Source organism: Protopterus annectens, chromosome 5.part0 (genome assembly GCF_019279795.1).
Source record: "Protopterus annectens isolate FY-2018-M chromosome 5.part0, PAN1.0, whole genome shotgun sequence".
NCBI lineage: Eukaryota > Metazoa > Chordata > Ceratodontiformes > Protopteridae > Protopterus > Protopterus annectens.
Window position 1 is genome coordinate 219,297,811 of NC_056735.1, and position 19,662 is coordinate 219,317,472.

The window sequence follows — 19,662 nt, forward strand, 5'->3', positions numbered from 1 at the left end:
CTTCCCAGTCATCTTTATGCCTGTCAAATTTTAACCAATTTACAATCCTCCCTAAAGTGTAAACTTGAACTCAACTTGAACTCTCTCTATTATAAAAAAAAAAAAAGTAGCTAGGTTCGCTGCTAATAACTCTACAACTCACCACTGCATTTTTCTCAAATCCTTAAACTGGCCAGAGCTCCCCCACCAGGTTCTCCTAGCTCAGCTGCTCCTGACTCGCTCACTCCATTATTAACCAAACTACCTCCTGCCCCACCATCTCATCCATCATCTATAGTCCCAATACCCTCTCAGGAGTTCTGACTAGTTTCTCCTGGAAATCTACAAGCCCGCAAGTAATGGTCAATATCTATTCAGCTATTCCATTGCCTCAGTGTAGAACAAACTTCCTCTGACCATTTAGAACTATACCGAATGCCCTCAACTTAAAAAAAAAATTAAAATAAACACTACTGAACTCCTAGAGCTGCTCCTGACAAACCGCACCTAACTCTGTCATCCTACCTCCCACCCCTCACTTCCGTCTCCCTCAGATAATTCTCCTGCAGTTCTTCCCTCTTACCTCACCATATCTAACTTCCTTACTCTGTGCTCACTCTTCCTTTTATTTCTTCACTTTCTACTATTTTATGTCCCTTCTATTCTCCCTATATACCACCTTAGTCAACTCTTCACTTAATGATATTTTGTTTATTTCACATTTCATTACTCTGCGGCTTGCAGGTTTATTTTGTACTGTATTTCTTAGATTGTTATGGATCTGTGCTTACTACTGTATGTCTTATAGAATCTTACTTCATTGCTTGATTTTTATTTGAAATTTTGTGCTGTATTTTGAGATCTGTAATTCTGTATTTAGTGTCATGTATTTACGTTTTTCTGTACTTTTGTGTTATTTCTGCCATTTAAATTGTTCTGAATGGAGTTTTTCTGTCCAGGCCTCTGCTGAAAAAGGGCTCCTGTTTATTCGGACGTACTGGTTAACAAATGTCTAAATATGTATCCATTACATTGCCATAATAGGGGTGTTACATAGGGTGACCAGCTAATACATATCTGTAGTTTTCTAAGTGTAACTTGGCAACAGTTTAAGGTCTATCCATTGCCAGTTGTCAACATAAAAAAATGCTTTGAAAATTATTCTGTAGTCTCCATTGTGTAAGTCTGGTATACTTTTTATGGCAGACTTTCATTGCAGTTCCCAAAACCCTTATTCATGCATTAAAAGTTGCTAATAGAATTTGACATTTTTCAGTCTAGAAGTGGTTTAGAAATCAGAACTGCTAAAAATGAAAACTGGGCTGATCACCTCCCACAATTTTTATTTCCATCCACCTGAGTTGGCTATTGATTATTAAAAGGCAAGAAGCCTTAGTCCATACGTTGTAGATGTCATCCATGCTTATCTTGGTAGCCTGGCTTTATCAAGGCTGGTTACTCCAGGCTGTGGCCATCTGTTTTGTGTTTTTTTTTTCCTGCTATGTGTTATTGCTGTATGTTTCAGTACAAATGTTTCTATTTGCTCGAGCTGATCTATTTCTGTCCCACATTTCGACCTTACTAGGGCCCCTTTGTTATGCCAATTACTGCATGTTTAGGCTGGATATCAGATGCAGGTCAGTATAAAAGCTTTAAAAAAAAAAAAAAAGAGGGGGAGGGAGTCGCCATGTAATGTATTCCATTGTTGGGTGGGTGTCCATGTGAGATGTACCATTTGTGATGCTTCACTGCCAGCTGTTGTTTGTATGTATTATATGCTTCACTGCCAGCTGTTGTTTGTATGTATTATTTATCCAATTTGTCTTTTCAGGTCCAATCCAATCCAAGGTTGTGGTGCATCTTCAGAAACTTGATTTAGCACAGGATGATCTGGGCCACTCTGGTTTCTTCACCATAATTTACAATCAGGGGTTTGAAGTTGTGCTTAATGGCTATAAGTGGTTTGCATTTTTCAAGGTGAGCAAATTTATTACAAGGATCACAATTGTATTTCATATATTCTTTGAGCATTAGATGCATTTTGCATGCTTTTAGCTTATCTTTTCTGCTACAAATATGGAGCATTTAATTGAGCTACTTGGCAAATTATCAAGTTATGTGTAAACTGGCAGAGATGCCTTTCTTCTGTCTGGCATTGTTTCGTGATGCCCTGAGGTTGTGTACTGCTGCACACCTGTCTTGAAAGCTTTCCTAATGAAACTCTGCATTTACGCTTGTAAATTGTGTTTACGCTGCAATGTCTGAATGTTTTTCTTGCTGGCTAGCACTTATTGAGCAGCAGCTAGCTGAAATGTCCCGGTAACCCTTTTTGGCCACACGGGCAATGATTAGACTTGCATACAACACGGAGTGAGTTTCCTACTATTGCAAGCAATATCATTCATAGTTGGACGCTAAGTGTTCCTGTATTCCACTTGCCTTCTTTACCATAACCCTTACTGTTCAAGGCTGTATTGAAAGTCAGCCACTATCAAGCCATTTGTATCTGACCCAGAGGTGTGGATGCAAGTTGTGTTGTACTTGGACATTATTGTTGCCATCCTCACTTAGCATTTAAAAAAAAATGTACATTTCAAAGCATTGCATGTACACATTTTAGCTGCTGTCCCATTCTAGTCAGTTTGTAGATTAGCTTTTCTGTCTCTAAACATATACAGATTGTGTTGATATTTTAGTTTGTGTTTTGAGCCTTAATTGCTGAGATGCATGGTACAACACATGCCTTGCTAAAATATTGCTTCAGATAATGGTCCTTCTACCTACTACCTTTTCATGAAGCTGATTATGCTTCCTCAATATGCCCTTCAAGTTAGTAAAATCGCCAGCTTGAACAGGCTAACTCATTCAGATTATGCAGTTTGCTCATTAATTTTATCCAGTTCAAGGGTGTAGGGAGCCAGACTTTGGCAAGTAACCTGTACAGCTTGAGAGAAATTTGAACTTTGCAAGCTCACCAGCTGAATGTCTCTGAGTGGGAGGATGCAGGAACCCCAACTGAAAACCCATAGAGAAATGGAGGACATGCAAGCTATGCAAAAAAAATCTATTACCCTAATTATTTCCGAATGCATTGCAAATAACCGAGGAGAAGCCAAATAGAAGATTAATGTCGTCCATATATCCAAAAGCAATTCCTTCAGAAAATAAGGAAATGGTGCAAAAACCTGTGTGTGTGTGTGTGTCTGGTGCCTTCAGGAGTGTTAAGAATCGCAACAGCTGTGTGCAAAATGTGTCTCCATTTTCTATAATTCTAGACATATTGTTGGGTTCAGTAATGTAGTTGGGTTCAGTAATGTAGTGTATCATCCATTGTGGATTGCTTTGCATTAACTATGTACCGTCATTCCCCTGTTTCTTAAATTCCAGAGATGCTAATCAAATTCTGCTATCTAGGTTTGGATCAGGGTTTTATTCTTTATCACATTCGTCTTACAACAAGCTCATTTTACCGATTTCAGGCATGCGTGATGAGACATTAGGAACTTGTGAGCACTCTGTGTACCATTTCTGTTTTGGAGGTCTAAGTCCTATGGCAAAAAATGTTCTTGGCAATGTCTTATGCCTTGTCTTTTGAAATTAAGCTGAGGCTTGGGTGGTTTTACAGCAGCAGAGACACAATATGGTGGCAGTTGGTCACAGCTTTTCTGCTGTTCTCTCTCTAGCATTTCATAAAACTAACTTTAAAGCATTTAACTAGCCCATATATTTGAGGTTTGTCCTTGGCTGTTTAATTTTAAAACACTACCGAAGCTCATGCATTACCTTGGCCAATAAAGGGGTACCATTGTCAACAAGAGACTCTTGGAGAATTCTTACCCTAGAAAGATCCTTGGAAGTTATTTTACCGTGAACTTTGCCTTAATTTTTCAGAGAGGTCCTGCCTTAATTTTATTCCCTAATCAATTTCCAGGTTATCCGTTACCTGTGTATGTGGACCAGCCATGTCCATTAATGTGCATTTAGAAAGGACTTCTGCAGAAAGAATCAACAGATTTTTAAACCTTTGGTTTGGGTGCTGTCCTTTGACACTCTGGATAGGTAATGCAAGTTCTGTCCTTCATAGTACTAGGATAATTAAATTTAGCCAAAGCTTAACTTTTTGTAAGCCCACCCAGAATGTGGCTAACTTTCATTGCAAGTGCTCTTAAAGGTTTTGGACTTGTTTGTATCTGCTCTCTTACCTTAACTCAAGAACTCATTTCTTAGCATTTCTGATCTGCTGTATTCTCCTCAGCCCTACTTAAAGTTGTCCTTACAGTGAGAGTTCTTGAAACTGACAGGGCTTGTGTGGAGGTCAGCCATGTTAGCATTCTGATATAAAGTGGGACTGTTTTATTTTTTTTATCTTCTACAGATGAATATAGGACTTTCCCTTTATAGGAGGATGACCTAGATAAAAAGGGAAGCTTGCAACATTTTCTACTGGGTAGGGGTATTGGCTTTGTCACCTTAGAGGTGGTATGACCTGCCTTTCTCTTGGTCTTGCTTTGGTTTTTGGCTAGCTATCTGATTTTATCTTTAAGGGTGAGAAGCCCAATTTTGTTTAGATTCCCTTTTATTCTTTCAGTATGCAACCCATCTGTCTCTAACCATTGTTTTTCTGTATCCTTAATTGGGGTTTTTTAATTGGGGTTTTTTTGTCAGGCTCTACACTAACTTTATTTGCCAGTTGGTTAGGTGTAATTGTCAAAGGGCCTTTCTTGGGCATAGTCTGGGCCTTGCCACCAACATCTCTACACTGAATAATAAACTTCTTTGAGAAGGTTAGAGAAATGGTCAGCAGTGCTACTTCACAGCATATCTGGCTCTGGCCAAGGCATTTGATACTGCACCTGATGTTAGTTGTAAACTGTAAAAAAAAAAAACTAATGGTAGACCTTGTAAGATTAAATATGCTATTTTGCAATCTAAGTGGAAAGTGCCACTTCATAGGTAACCAGTAGAATATCTAATATGATATTAATTCTCTACAATTGTATGCCTAAACCTCTATGCATTTGCAAATATCTTATGCAATCGTATGTCATCCGCTATCCAACTGCAATCGTATGTTATCCGCTATCCAACAAAGTTGCCGAAGTCCAAAAATGTCACTAATAATCCAGAAAATGGACCCACACTGTGCACAATGAAGCTCATGGACAGTAGAACCAGTAAAATCAACTTTAATACAATTAGTGACCGACATCGTTAACAATACGTTTTCGTTTAACTTCCTCAGATGTGGGTTCAGGTCTCGATCAAATCCTTTTGTACTGAAACTACCATCAATTCTGATAATGACATAATTAATCGCAAGAAGTATGACCACCATTAAAAAATTACTTTTTATACTAAGAATGTATGTATAAATGTGTATAGTCTTTCCTTGTCTTCACTAAATGTTATCTGCTATATTATATAACTGTGTCCACCACAATGCTTGTGTAAATATCTTATGTACAGTATGTCAGTAATTTGTTTCTGGAGATTTACTCCCTGGGCCTCTGCTAAAAATGGACAGATCTGTCCAGTCGGACCTCCCCGGTAAACAAATTTAAAGTAAAATAAATATCTGGGTTTAGATCTGGGACCCCTCTTTCTATGCCACACACTTTGACCTATGGCTAATTATAATTAGATTTGCCAGTGATTGCAGATTAGTGTCAGTCAGTTACCATATTTGATGGTTCTGGCTAAAACACTCTTCTAGTTTTTACAAATTAATGGTATATGGAGAACTGGTTCAGCTTGAATGCAAAATGTTCACCTTTTGGAGAAAATGCCACTCATCTGTAACTTGCAGCATAGACGGTACAGCCACAAAGACATTGTAGTGGATCTCAGCACATGGGATGACAGTTCTCATCTTTGACCACCATGTTGCAATAGTAGTTGGAAATGCTTGTGTAACATGGCTGATTTCAAAGGTATCTTGTCTAGGTCATAAGTTATCCCTTTCTACTTTGCCCTACTTAGACCATTTTAAGTACAATGCCTTATTCTGCATGTACCTGCCAGACATTCCTTGGATACCCAAAAAATCCTCGTGAAAGTTATGGGCCTAAAATTTTTGGTCACAAAGAGAGTAAAATCCCTATACTCTTGTCATAGCCTGCTACATGGAGATCTATCCATGCCACCAGAGACCTTGTTAGGCTGTGTGATGTACTCTAATGGGAGAGTCCATAGAAGTAGTGAATATTTTGACTCTTCATTTTGGTGAAACCCTTGGAAAAGGACTTCATGGGCTCCATTCTGTTGATTTCCCCCTTGCCATGCTTTTTAGATTCTTTTCTTTTTTTGTACTGTTTGCATATATTGAAATACTGCATGGGTTCTAGATGCACAGCTGCATTTTAGAGCTCTTTTCTTTCAAACCTTTTGAGACAAAGATGGCCTGAACAAAAATTGTGGTGAAGAAAGAAATTAATTCTTGCTGTTCATTTTCTTTTCTCCATCCTTTCACTGTTCCCTTAATGGCCAAGACTGCAGTGTAATAGCTGATGAAAATAGAATTAAGATGATAGTGTGGAGAATTATTTGGCCTTTGAAGCCATGAGATTCTGGGTATTGAACACTTTCCATCCCCTGCCTTTTGCTAAACTTATGCCATGGACAAAATCGCAACTACTGTAGTTTTTTCCTTCAAGGAAGAAAGTTGTGCCCAAAGCTTAAATGATCAGAGTTGGCAAAAAGTAGTTCCCATATAAAACACAAAATGCCTCTTTAAAGAATTGCCCAGAAAACTACCTGTAGTAGGATAAGTTTAACGGTACTTCACAGGTCAGTACAAAAGTGAAAAATCTCCAGTCAAGCGCTTTCATCCATAAACGTTTCAGGACTTTATCCAAACAACATACACAGCTTTACAAGTAGTTTTAAATAGTATAAAAACACCACCTCCAATCAATTAAAGTTAGTGACATCACTACTTAAACTGTCTGTAGAAGACCAAATTGGAGTCCAGTGCTAAGCAGAGAATTTTCTAGGTGCCTAAATAAACCATTATTTTAATTTCTATTTCTTATTGCATATAGATGCTCGTAAATATGTTTCAAAAGGGTGTCTCAGTGTAAAAGTGACATCCTGTACACACTGCAATGTATACAAACCCTTGACCCTCAGTTTCCTGTGGCTAATCTGACCTTCATGAGATGGTCACCTACACAGATGTGTCACTCTTCCAGGATATACCTACAATAACCACAGACACCACCCTTAAATGTACCCTTGGAAATTAAAATTTTCCGGGACTTTTGGGTGCTCTAGTATTTCAAGTTGAAATCAGTTCTATATACAAACCTAGGGGTATTGCCAACACACTGAAAAATCTCATTACCCCTGAATATAACCCAGTTCTTCTCCAATATTTGTCTCACCTTTCTACTCATGTTGCCGTAAGTTAAAACCATAGATTGAACATATGAACCCTTGTCAACCTGTGAATTATTTTCCAGATTGGGAATACCCAGCAAGGGTGCATACAGAGTACCCCAACCACGACCCATGACCTGTTAGTGTTAGTGACCCTTGGGTAACCTCTATCTAAACACTGAACAAGAGTTCACTAAAAAACCCTTTTTGACCCTTGTCAATATTTTTCTTTACTTGTCCAGGGTGGCAAATTTTGAAATCTAAGTCATTAGAGAAGGTGGGTTTTCTATTTTTAGAAACACATTTTTTGTTATCCATGTCTTCACACAATGTCACATCCAAATAGTCCACTCTCTGGTCAGAGTGATTGTATGTGAACTTAATAATCACAAATACCATTAAGATAGACAGGAACAGTTCTCACACTATCTTGAACCTTCCACAAAATAAAAAGGTCATCTAAAAACCGCGAATAGTCTATAAAGTATTCTCCTTCAAACGCAAACTGGTTGTTCTTCAATATGACCTCCATAACCAACATAGTAAAATTTTAAGATAGACTCCCTTTAATTTAGTTTTCGCAATCAAAGCCTCTTGCAATAGTTCCAACCTTTCCTGATGGATGGATTTAAAAAGATCCATGACATCTATCGTAGAAAAGTCTGAATAATCTGCTTTGATCATGGAAAGGAAGTCCCATGAGTCTCTTAATATGTGGGCAGTTTCCATCATAGAATTTCTGACTAACAAATCCACAAAGATCCCTAATGGGTAGGTGACACTATTGTGCGAAGTAACAAGGGTATAGGGTGGATGTTCAATACTTTGTGAACCTTCGGGATTCCAAATATCGTTGGGATGGTAGGATGTTCTGTAGTTTAAAGCTATCCTCATTTATGCTACCTTGAAATAAAGAATCTTCTAATAGTTTACGGAAGATCCAGCTTCTATCTTCACCTCGTTCCATGACTCAACTTCATATTTTTCTTCACAATACAAAGTTGTGAACATTTGATTAACCTAATCGGTCCTCTCTGCAATAACCATACCCCACCCCCTTTATCCAATTTCATAAACGCAATATTAACTACCTTTGGTGGTAAATTGCTGAGCCGCAAAGGTTTCAATATTTTTAACTACACAAGATGAGGTAGACTAACTTTTTTTTTTTTTTTTTTTCATGCATAAAGGCATAAAATTTGTGCCTGCAAAAAGAGGGGATGTAGCAAAAAAACTGATTTAAAACTATACACATGAAAATTGAATTTTAAAGTCCTGTTTAAGGACTATGAAAATGGTCTTAGCGTTTCCTTATCTTAAAGAAAAGCTGCTTTAATCCTCCCGATTCCCACTATTAACACTTTGAGCAGGTTCGCACTGAGATTTTTGAATGCTTTCACACCCGTAAGAGACCAGTCAGGAAACTGGTGGGCTAACAGTAACTGTTTATGAAACTGGAAAAGGTGGGTGGGGTATGGTTATTGCCGAGAGGACATAAATGTTTACTACTTTTGTATTGTGAAGAAAAATATGAAGCTGGGTCAAAAATGAGGTGAACATAGCTTACAGGAAGATCCAACTTCTTTTAGAAGATTTCCTATTTCAAGGTAGTATAAATGAGGGTATCTTTAAACATTGAACATCCTACCATCCCAACGATATTTGGAATTCCAAAGGTTCATAAGAGTTTGGAACATCCACCCTATAGACTCATTGTTACTTCCTACAATAGTGTCGCCTACCTATTGGGGATCTTTGTGGATAGGTTAGTTAGAAATTCTATGATGGAAATTGACCACATATTAAGAGACTCATGGGACTTCCTTTCCAGGATCAAATTAGATTATTGTTGTTTTTCTGTGATGTCATGGATCTCTTTACATCCTCCCCCATCAGAAAGGGTTGGAACTATTCCAAGAGGCTTTGACCCTCTTAAGGCAGTTTTCTCAATCTTAAAGTTTTACTACGTTGGTCAGGCCATGGAGGTCCTATTGAAGAACTGGTTTGTGTTTGAAGGGGGAATACTTTAGACAAGTCAAGGGTGTAGCAGTGCAGTCCAGTTGTGCCCCATTGTTAACTTGTGTTGTATTCCTGGGAAAGGAAATACGTTTTGACTAGCTATATTCAAGAAAATTGGTACTGCTATTTGAGGTTTTTAGATTACCTTTTTAATTTGTGGAAAGTTCCTGTTCTCAGACTATCTTAATGGTATTTGTGACTGACAGTTCACATCCAATCACTTTGACCAGAAAGTGGACTGTTTGGATGTGATATTGTGCAAAGAGATGGATAACCATATTGTGTAAAGAGATGGATAACCATATTGTGTAAAGAGATGGTTAACCATATTGTGTAAAGAGATGGATAACAAAAATAAAATTAATTTCTAAAACTAAAAGAAACCTTCTCTAATTTATTTAGATTTCAAAAGTTGCCACCCTGGACATGTAAAATATATATAAAAAATACACACAATATTATTTATATATATATATATATATATATATATATATATATATATATATATATATATATATATATATATATATATATATATATATATATATATATATATATATATATATATATATATATATATATTATATATATAGATTCACTTCATAACATTGAAATATCAAAACACTGAAACCAAAATACTGAAAGCTCAAAATACTGAAAACACATATGCGTAAACTCAGCTTAAACAACATAAATCATAAAAAATTCTACCAAATATATGCAGGGAGGCAAGCCCCCCTGCCCCCCACACCCCCTGCTAATTATATCAACTCCAAGATTGCACATAGTGTAGTTAAGTGCAATCTTGGAGTAGATGTATATAATTAGCATATATTTGGTAGAAATTTTTATGATTTATGTTGTTTAAGCTGAGTTTACGCATATGTGTTGAGTCTCAGTATTTTGAGTCTCAGTATTTTGAGTCATATACACACACACAATATATAAATATAAATATATATATATATATATATATATATATATATATATATATATATATATATGGGTCTATATGACTTGGTCGACAGTTCATATGATCGACTGTTTATTTGGTCGACAGTTCATTTGATCGACAAGCATTTTAGGTGGGGGGACATTGGCAAAATAAACTGGAAACAATGGAATTTTTTGACAAATGAGGTTAAATGCCAGTACTTGTCCAGGTATCAATGATTGCTGTTCCCTAATGCCTATTTTGAAATATAAATCTACTATTTCAACATGACTGTTTCTGATTTTAAATCACACTGGACATTTAAATAGTGATGTCACTAATTTTTAATTGCTGGAAGGTTTTTTACTATTACTTGTAAAGCTGTGTATGTTGTTCTGATGAAGTCCTGAATTGCTATAGACGAAGGCGCTTGATTGGAAATTTTTTACTCAAGTTTTCCACTGTGAAATACCATTTAAACTTATCCTATGACAAGTTTTCTGGGCAATTCTTTGAGGTATTTTTATATGGTCGTGATTTAGCTCTTAAGCAGTTTTTAAAAAGTAGTTCCCACTAAATTTGACAAGATAAATGAGAAGATACATGACTCGTCTTGGTGCATGTCTGCCTGTCGGAAGAGAAAAAAAGACGGTCCCTTCTATTAAATTGGGATGAAGTGAATGAATAAATTACTTAGTCTTGTATTTGAAGTTGTTCATAGCCTAGTATAAACCTATGAACCTATCTGCCCTAAGGCATTTATAAGCCTAGCCCAAAGTTTTGTGGCTTACGCCACCCCTTATGTTAAAAAATCCTGTGCCCATTAGTTTGTTGTGCCTCTGTCCAGCAGTGACACAGAGATGATTCCCGGGGTAAACCTACGATCTCCCATCCACCGGTCAAGATTTTTCGAACAGAGCCAGCGAGGTGCTCTGCCTCACATGGACTGGGATTCTATTCCACAGCATAGGGAGTCTCTGGGTGACCAATCTATCCCTCCAACATGTCCTATTTATATCCGTGCTAAGGTTTAAGTCGCTTGCTCTAGTGGATCTGGTAGATTTGGAATTTTTGAGGTGGAGCATGTCCATTAATTCCGGGTTGGACATGGCCTTGTATGCCAGGCACAGGTCACCTCTGAGCAGGCGGTATGCGACTGAATTGAGCTGGAGTTTCTTCAGTCTGGCAGCATATGACAGATTTTGGAGTCCCTTTATCCTTTTGGTGAGGAACTTTTGGGGTCTCTCCAATTGCTGCAGGTGTCTGGTGAGATACATCCCGAATGGGGCATTTCACTTATCAGACCAATGATAGAGTACAGAGTACAGGGGAACAATGACCTCACTTGATCTGGATGTGAATCCCTTCATGATCAGCTGGGCAATGTCGAAGGTCTTTCTAACCACTTTAGCCATGTGAGTGTCAAAATAAAGGCCACTGTCAACCTGGGTCCCCAGGTCCCTGATAACCTCTTCTGTGCTTAATGGATTGCCACCTATATGGTAGCTTGGGGTTACCTTGTTTTTCCCGAAGGGTATGACTATACATTTTTTGGCATTTAACTTCGGGCCATGGCTCTGGCACCAGTTATCAGTTTCCGTGAGACCCCTCTGAAGGATATCTGTGTCCGTTTCCACTATGGCGCCCAGTTTGCAGTCATCTGCAAACTTTGTCAGCCATAGTCCTCCTCTGTTTGCCTGTACTTCTGAGAAGTAGATGCCGAACAACAGGGGGCCAAGGACTGAGCCCTGTAGGACCCCACTTGTGACCGGCTTGGAGTCTGACATGGCGCCAGCAACTCTAACCCTGTGGGTTCTGTCCTTTAGCCAGTTTGCAACCCATCTTGTGACATATGGGTTTACATTTAAGCTGGTAAGTTTCTCTATAATACCCGAGTGGGGTATTGTGTCGAAAGCTTTTGCAAGGTCAAGGTAGGCTGTATGGACTGCCTTTCCCTCATCAGTGGCCTTGGTGACTGTTTCGAAGAAGTCGACCAAGTTCAAAAGGCATGATCTGCCCTTGACAAAGCCAAACTGGGTCGGGTCCAATGTCTGCAAGTCCCCTATGTCTTTGTTTATGAGTTCCATTATGATCCTCTCCATAGCTTTGCAGACCAGGCTTGTTGAGCTTATGGGGCGGTAATTTCCAGGGTCCGTAGAGGTACCACCTTTGTGGAGTGGGACCGCAGTTGTCGTACGCCACTCCTTGGGCATCTATCCTGTGGTAAGGCTAAGATTAAATAGCTGCCTTATATGCGGGTTTAGTTCCTCATTGAGTTCGTGTAGCACACAGCCGTGGACACCATCCAGTCCCATTGATGCTGTGTTTTTAGCTTTAGAGAGAGCAGCTTTCACCTGCACATTAGAGATGTCTGGGAGGCTACACTCCGCTGGGATAGTTCTCTCCTTTTGGGGGGAAAGGGGGGTGAAGTTTGCACTGAACCCGTCTGCCAGTATGTTGGCAATGTCTGTGGGTTCAGTGATTTTTGTATCATTTTGGATGAATTCTGCGCATATCTGGGAGTTTCCACCCAGGTTTCTAACACAGCTGAAGAAGGCCTTATGATTGTCTTTTGAATCTATTGCAATTTTTCTCTCAAATTTGGCCTTGGATGATTTTATGAGTGCTCGTATTTTTTTTACTAATAATGATCAAGGGGTTGCCGTCTTTCAGGGGTAAAGGTGAAAAGGCAATAATCTGCATCTGTCTGACAACCAGAGCGTAGTAACATTTGTTGATCACAGATGTGTAATCACAGTATTCCAGTTTTCCCCATCGTCCAAAATTAGCCACTAATAAATATATACACACGCACTTCTGATATGTGATGCGAGAAAATAAATCCAATTTCAGCCTTTTGCTCATGGACATTATACTGCCCCTACATAAACTGTTGTGATGTGTGAAGTATGATTGTGTGGAAAGGTGAGAATGCCCACACCAGCCATTGTGACCTTCTCTGCATACCTCTGAGGTTTAACTGAAAGAAAAATTCACAAAATGACCACACTATAGTCCCAAACAAATTATAGTGATCTTTTGTGCGCACTTCTGAAAGTTTGATTGTAGAAAGAGCCCCCACAGCCCATAAACACAAGCTATAGCAACCTTTTGTGCACACCTGTGAACAGGTGAGTCCAGGGCAGAAGCCTTTAGTAAGCCTGTGTCAGACTTCACTTCATCCTGAGTTATGGATGCTGCCAGGATCTAGATGCTCCATGATGCATTCTTTCTATTTTTGAAAGATACTGATTTTGTATATTTATAACTCTGATTATGCTCTGAATTTGAGGAAAAATGTTGACGTTGGAAACCTTCTGGACAATAGTAAGAGGTACTTATTGTCAAGTACTAAAACCATTAACAGCAATTCAGTGTCACCAAAAATGGTGTGAAGCTGTTACTTCATTTAGACTTTTTTTTGTTTGTTTTTATTTTTTTAAGTCCGACTTAGGTGTTTTGAAGTGTGTAACAACTTCCCACCACTCTCTTCTGTGAGTGCTCTCTGTTTGGCAGGGGTAAGTGTGTTACGGCACTAGCCCTTCTCTACATCTTGAATATGTAGCTACAGGATCACATGCCATGCAGCTGCAACTTTAAGTTTTGTTTCTATGAAATTTCTGTGCAGTCATTCTAAATGTATCTCACTTACAGTATATACATTGTGTCATGGATACATTTTTGTTATGCTTAGTATACAAAACTGCCCTTTTAGATGACTACGTAAAGTGCCCTGTTTGCCTTCTGCCCTGCAGCTTCTGGCACTTCTGTCTGCTGCTGAATGGGTATAGGCAAGTTTCTCCCCTCCAGGATGTGTGCAGGGGCGCATCTGGCAGGGTGCACATGTATCTTTGCTTTGTAGTAGCCTGTGATTTTTCATGAACATTTTTCCACAGGTGACTGCTAAGAGGTAGAATTGGTGAATATAATAAAAATGGATTATTTCAAAGTTAATTACATTGGAACATTGATAATATATTTACATCACAAGCAGCCAGGCATATTATTACACAGAAGTTGAATAAGAAACTTTGACAAAAATTTGTCAAATATTGTTTAATGACTTCTTTATCACTTTAACTTCTGGATTTTAAGCTCATTTGTGTTGGCACTGATGACTTCCTTCAGTATTTTAACAGGAGTTTGATTTAATGAACATTTCCACTCAGGGCTGAAACTTGACTTGTCTTCTAGCTCTGCCTTTATTTATTTATTCATTTTTAACTGTGGCTGTGTAGTTTTGGCAGTACTTTCCATAACCCAGTGATTTACATTATGTACAGAATCAGTATTTCTACTTGTTCCAGGGTGTTTCTTGTCTCCTTAAGGGATGCATCAATTTTCTGTTTGCTAGCTAGTTTGCAAACCTATTTTGGTTCCATTAGTATAATGGTACTTCCACGATCCATATAAGTTTTGTGGTAGCACAGTGGCAAAAAGCAGACTTAACATTTAACAGTTCAGCATTGTTGTGCTCCATTGGTATACTGTGGTACATTTTTTTTTTTATCAGGGTGACTAGGAAGAACAGTTTTGACTGACTAGTAAATCTTTACTGTCCTTAACTGTATAATATTAGACTGTCCTGTCCTTTTAGATTTCATTTAATTATGAAACAGTGGTTCAAATGATTTTCTTTCTTACAGGTACACATGGCCTATTGCTGCCCCTTTGTGCATGCAGATCTCTCTTTAATTGTATTAACAAATGCTGTAGTGCAACAGCTAGCTGGTCAGACTACAAAGGGTCTTTCTGTTACTAGGAGTATTGTCTTAAATATATCCAGAATTTGTTCTGGACACTGTTTCAAAATGTGTAGTAAATGATATTTGACCTCTCATGCAAATTCTCCTTCCAAAATAGAGTGACATTTTAATGAAATATAGGCCTGATTCTGACCCACCTCATCTTCGCCAGCCTCTTCCTCTGTATACTCCCGTACTTCCTCATTCCACCACCAGGTCTCCTTGTCCTCCTTCCTCTGTCCAGATGTCACACCAAGCACCTTTCTAGCTAGTCTCCATTACTAGCTGTGCTGCAGTTACCCAGCTATTTGGTAACTCTTCACTGCCTTCCAGTGCCTGTCTTAACTCTGCCCTGAACTCCACCTCACAATCGCCCTTTTTTAACTTCCATTTAATCCTTGTCACTGTTACTCCTCCTTCTCTTCTTGATCACCAACGTCGTCTTACAGACCACCATTCTATGCTGCTTAACTACACTTTCCCCTGTCACCACTTTGCAGTCACTAGTCTCCTTCAGACTGGCCCTCCTACATAGGATATAATCCACCTGTGTGCATCTTCCTCCACTCTTGTATGTCACCCTATGCTCCTCCCTCCTCTTAAAATACGTATTCGCCACAGCCATGTCCATCCTTTTCGCAAAATCCACAATCTGACCACCTGCATTCTTCTCCTTAACACCATACCTACCCATCACTTCCTCTTCCCCTCTGTTCACTTCACCAATCTGTCCATTCTCACTAGTCTCTCACCCTTGGGAACACTGTTTGCAGATAACATTGTGATAAATAGTGAAAGTAGGGACCAGGTTGAGGAGACCCTGGAGAGGTGGAGATGTGCTTTAGAGAGGAGAGGAATGAAGGTCAGCAGAGCTAAAACAGAATATATATATGTGTAAATTAGAGGGAGGGTAGAGGAATGGTGAGGATGCAGGGAGTAGAGTTGGTAAAGGTGGAGGAGTTTAACTTGATCAACGGTTCAGAGTAATGGTGAGTGTGGAAGAGAGGTGAAGAGATTACAGGTAGGGTGGAATGGGTGGAGAAGTGTCAGGAGTGAAGAGATTACAGGTAGGGTGGAATGGGTGGAGAAGTGTCAGGAGTGATTTGTGACAGACTGGTGCCAGTAAGACTGAAAGGGAAGGTCTACAAGAGGGTAGTGAGACCAGCTATGTTATATGGGTTGGAGACGGTGGCATTATAAAAAGGCAGGAGTCTGAGCTGGATGTGGCAGAGTTAAAGATGTTAAGACTTGTACTGGGTGTGACTAGGATGGACAGGATTAAGAATCTGTATATTAGAGGGTCAGCTCAGGTTGGACAGTTTGGAGACCAAGCAAGAGAGGTGAGATTGTGAGAGGTGAGATTGTGTTGGTTTGGACAAGTGCTGAGGAGGGATGCTGGGTATATTGGGAAAAGGATGCTAAGGATGGAGCTGCCAGGTAAGAGGAAGGCCTAAGATAAGATTTATGGATGTGGTGAGAGAGGACATGCAGGTGGGTGGTGTGAAAGAGCATGATGCAGAGGACAGGAAGAAATGGAAACAGATTTGGTTGTTCCCGTTAGGGGTCATCACAGCAGAAGAAGATTATGTATAGGACCTGATTCTGGGTGACCTCCAGTCTTTCGCATGATTACCAGAAATTAGACATTTTAGCAGTAGTCTTGCAAAGCTGTGTAGGTTTTCTGTGCTTCTCCAATTAGGTGAAATAAAACTACGGCTGATTTTATTTATTTTTTTTCCTCCATCTCGTAGGGTTGGTTACTGTAGGGTTATACTGATGCTGTAGGCTTCCCATGTGGTGGACAGCTGGGTTATTAAACACCTACACAGCAGGATTTCCACCTTATCTGTGACAGCACATTGACTGTGTGTGTGTTTTCTCGAATGCTGACCAAATGTTAAGTTTGAGACTGCAAGCCTCTCTTGAAGGACAGTGCAGTTATTTGAAGGACTACTGTAGATTTTATTAATGATGTAAATGTGTATCAATTACTCCATATTTTCAGTTAGTATGCACAAGGACTGGTGTCTGGCGCAAAGCCCAGCTACACCCAGAGTAGCCCAAACACTTCACAAAGTGGGTTTCATCTGTAATGCTTGTCCTGCAGCCTGCTTATAACAGTCATCTTTTTTTGGTGGTCTTTCTGCATTTCCACTAATGCGGTAAGTAGGTTAGTTGGTTGGCAACTGATCAGTGGAGTCAGCACTTACTTTTAATACTTGACCAGATTAAGTTCAGAAAGTAAATGTAGTCAGCAGTCCAACGAAAATATTTCTGGCAGGCTTTTTTTACAATATGGCAAGCTTTCACATGTGCTTTTCCTTTACAAGTAAGACAATGGCAAAGCTTTTCCTTTACAAGTAAGACACTGGCAAAGTAATTGTAAAAAAAAAAAAAAATTACAGAGATTCTAGGTAGCAGATACTTTATTTTTAGTTCCAATATTGAGGAACTACAAAACCTGCTTCACCTTCAAGCTGGACATCAGCTCCGTCTGGCTTCTTTCAAGGGCTAGGTCCTATCATTCAAATACCTTCCAGATAACTTGCTTTCCTTTTGATCTACACAAGTTCTGCCCCCTCCTCCATACCCAAGGTTTGCTATCTGCTGTGCTCTCCTCCATACCCAAGGTTTGCTATCTGCTGTGCTCTGGGGCACTATGCTTTAAAGTACCCCTCTGCAACGGTCTCTCACCTTTAACCTTCTTGCTCGTTCCTGAGTTGGAGCTAATGTTTATGCAGTGGCTTTTCTAGGCCAGCACATTTAAAGGGACCAGCCAATGTTACTGTCTGCATAATGTATGTGTGTATGCAATGTAATGTGTACAAAATGAATTTTATATACCGTATACTTGTAGCACAGCATTCACTCTGAATACACAAGTGTCCTGGTCAGTGAGGAGGCTCACGTGACCTTATTTTGTTGAACTAGTGCATAAATTATAAATTATTTGTACTATTTGTTCTAGCTTACTGCTTCTTGCACAGTACACAGAGCATTTTTCTTTATCTGTTGAACTTTACTCTGGTCTGGCTGTCTGTACAGCATATGGTTTTCATGGCTCAGCATTGAAATGTTGACACTCAAAATGCAGAGTACCAACAAGCCAAACAAAGATTGAAAATGCAGGAGAAGAGTGAATCTGTAACCTTGCTTTACTGCAAACTTTTTTTTTTTTTTTTTTTTTTTTTTACAAGGGGTATGTCCCTACAACCCCCCCCCCCCCTCGAGAAATAGTCAGAGATTGACTTGCCTCGGAGAAAAAGGAATATTCTGAGAAATGGTCCTCTTGTAATTGTTTTTTCAACCATTTAATCACCATGTTTTAGGATTCACTCTAGCAGGTCCTGCCATTTCAAATGGTTACAGTTTTTGTTAAAAGTGGCATGCTCATACAAGTTCATCCTTTAAACATGATACTTGCACACTGCTATACGTATTTTGCAGTGTGGTCAGTGCTTGCCATACATAAGCATTTTTCCGAAGGGTGTATACATCAGAGGTTGGACAACTGAAACTCTTGACATAATATTTCTTATACTGGGGCTCCAAGTTAGCCCCCCCCCCCCAAAAGCTGGCATAAATATGAGCCTCTTAAGTTTGTGAGTCTCTGTTGCTGGGACTTCAGTTTATATGTGTATTTCTAGTAGTTAATTATAGGAATTTATTGGGCGTCTAGTAGTGTGCATTGTTCTATAGGGCCTGTATTCTCACTGTCATTTGCCTATAGATCTATTGCCCAGTTCAGTATTCCTGAATAAGGGCTAGCTTCATGGATACTATGTCTATAGGTACAGCACGTTTAAATCTTTGTAGTTTGGTATGTACCTTGCCATGACTCCGGGGTGGGGGTAAGAATGTACCACCTCCGAAGAGGAAAAAAAAGGTGGCAGAATAGTGGTGGCTTTGAAGGAAAAGAAAACGGTGGTGGAATAGTGCTGGCTTTGCAAGTCGTTTACCAGACATTTTTGCACAGTAGCTGTTTGTATAAGAATTCCAGTATCATGTTACCAAGCCATAAATAAAACATGTTAAATGCTTTTTGTTATGTGGAATGTGATAACGAAACTTAATCTTATGTAACTGAATAAGATCTGTATTTTGCATATGTTGTCATTCAAATTGGTATGCAGTTCAGTGCAAACGTTGCTGTTTTACATAGTAAGAACTATTTAAGTGCTATCATTTTGAAGCTTTAAAAGTAATATGCAGGCTACTCCTGATGTTTTGAACCCCCCCCCCAGGTTTAGAACCAAAAAGCAAGCAGCAGAAAATGACATCTCCTTGCCTTTCATGGCTTTGTATAGAACCCCGTGGCTTTCAGGTTTTATACATTTCCCATTTATAGTTCTTACTGGGCTCTTTAAAGCAGCAGGATTCTGTGGAGTAGGCAGCTCATGTGCAACAGATGCTTTTCCAGGAACTAAAACCAATTTTGTTTTTTTACTAAGCATGAAAGGAGTTGCACAGTACAAATTATTATTTTGGCAGTAATTTGTAATAGCTGCGTAGTCAGAAATTCATAGCTTTGAAGCTAATAGAAAAATTTTGCTCGTTTATGGCATTGAAGCTGACTGACCGTGAGGAAATTACTTTACTTTACCAATC

General features: G+C 39.1%; 1 protein-coding gene across 1 annotated transcript in view; it reads left to right on the forward strand.

The window, feature by feature from the left end:
- The window catches only part of CTSC (cathepsin C), a 279,811-nt gene that overhangs the window by 11,171 nt on the left and 248,978 nt on the right, over positions 1-19,662 (forward strand). The window contains exon 2 of the mRNA XM_044072207.1: positions 1,811-1,956. Within this exon, the coding sequence (XP_043928142.1) occupies positions 1,811-1,956 (146 nt within the window). The remainder of the gene's footprint in view (positions 1-1,810; positions 1,957-19,662) is intronic.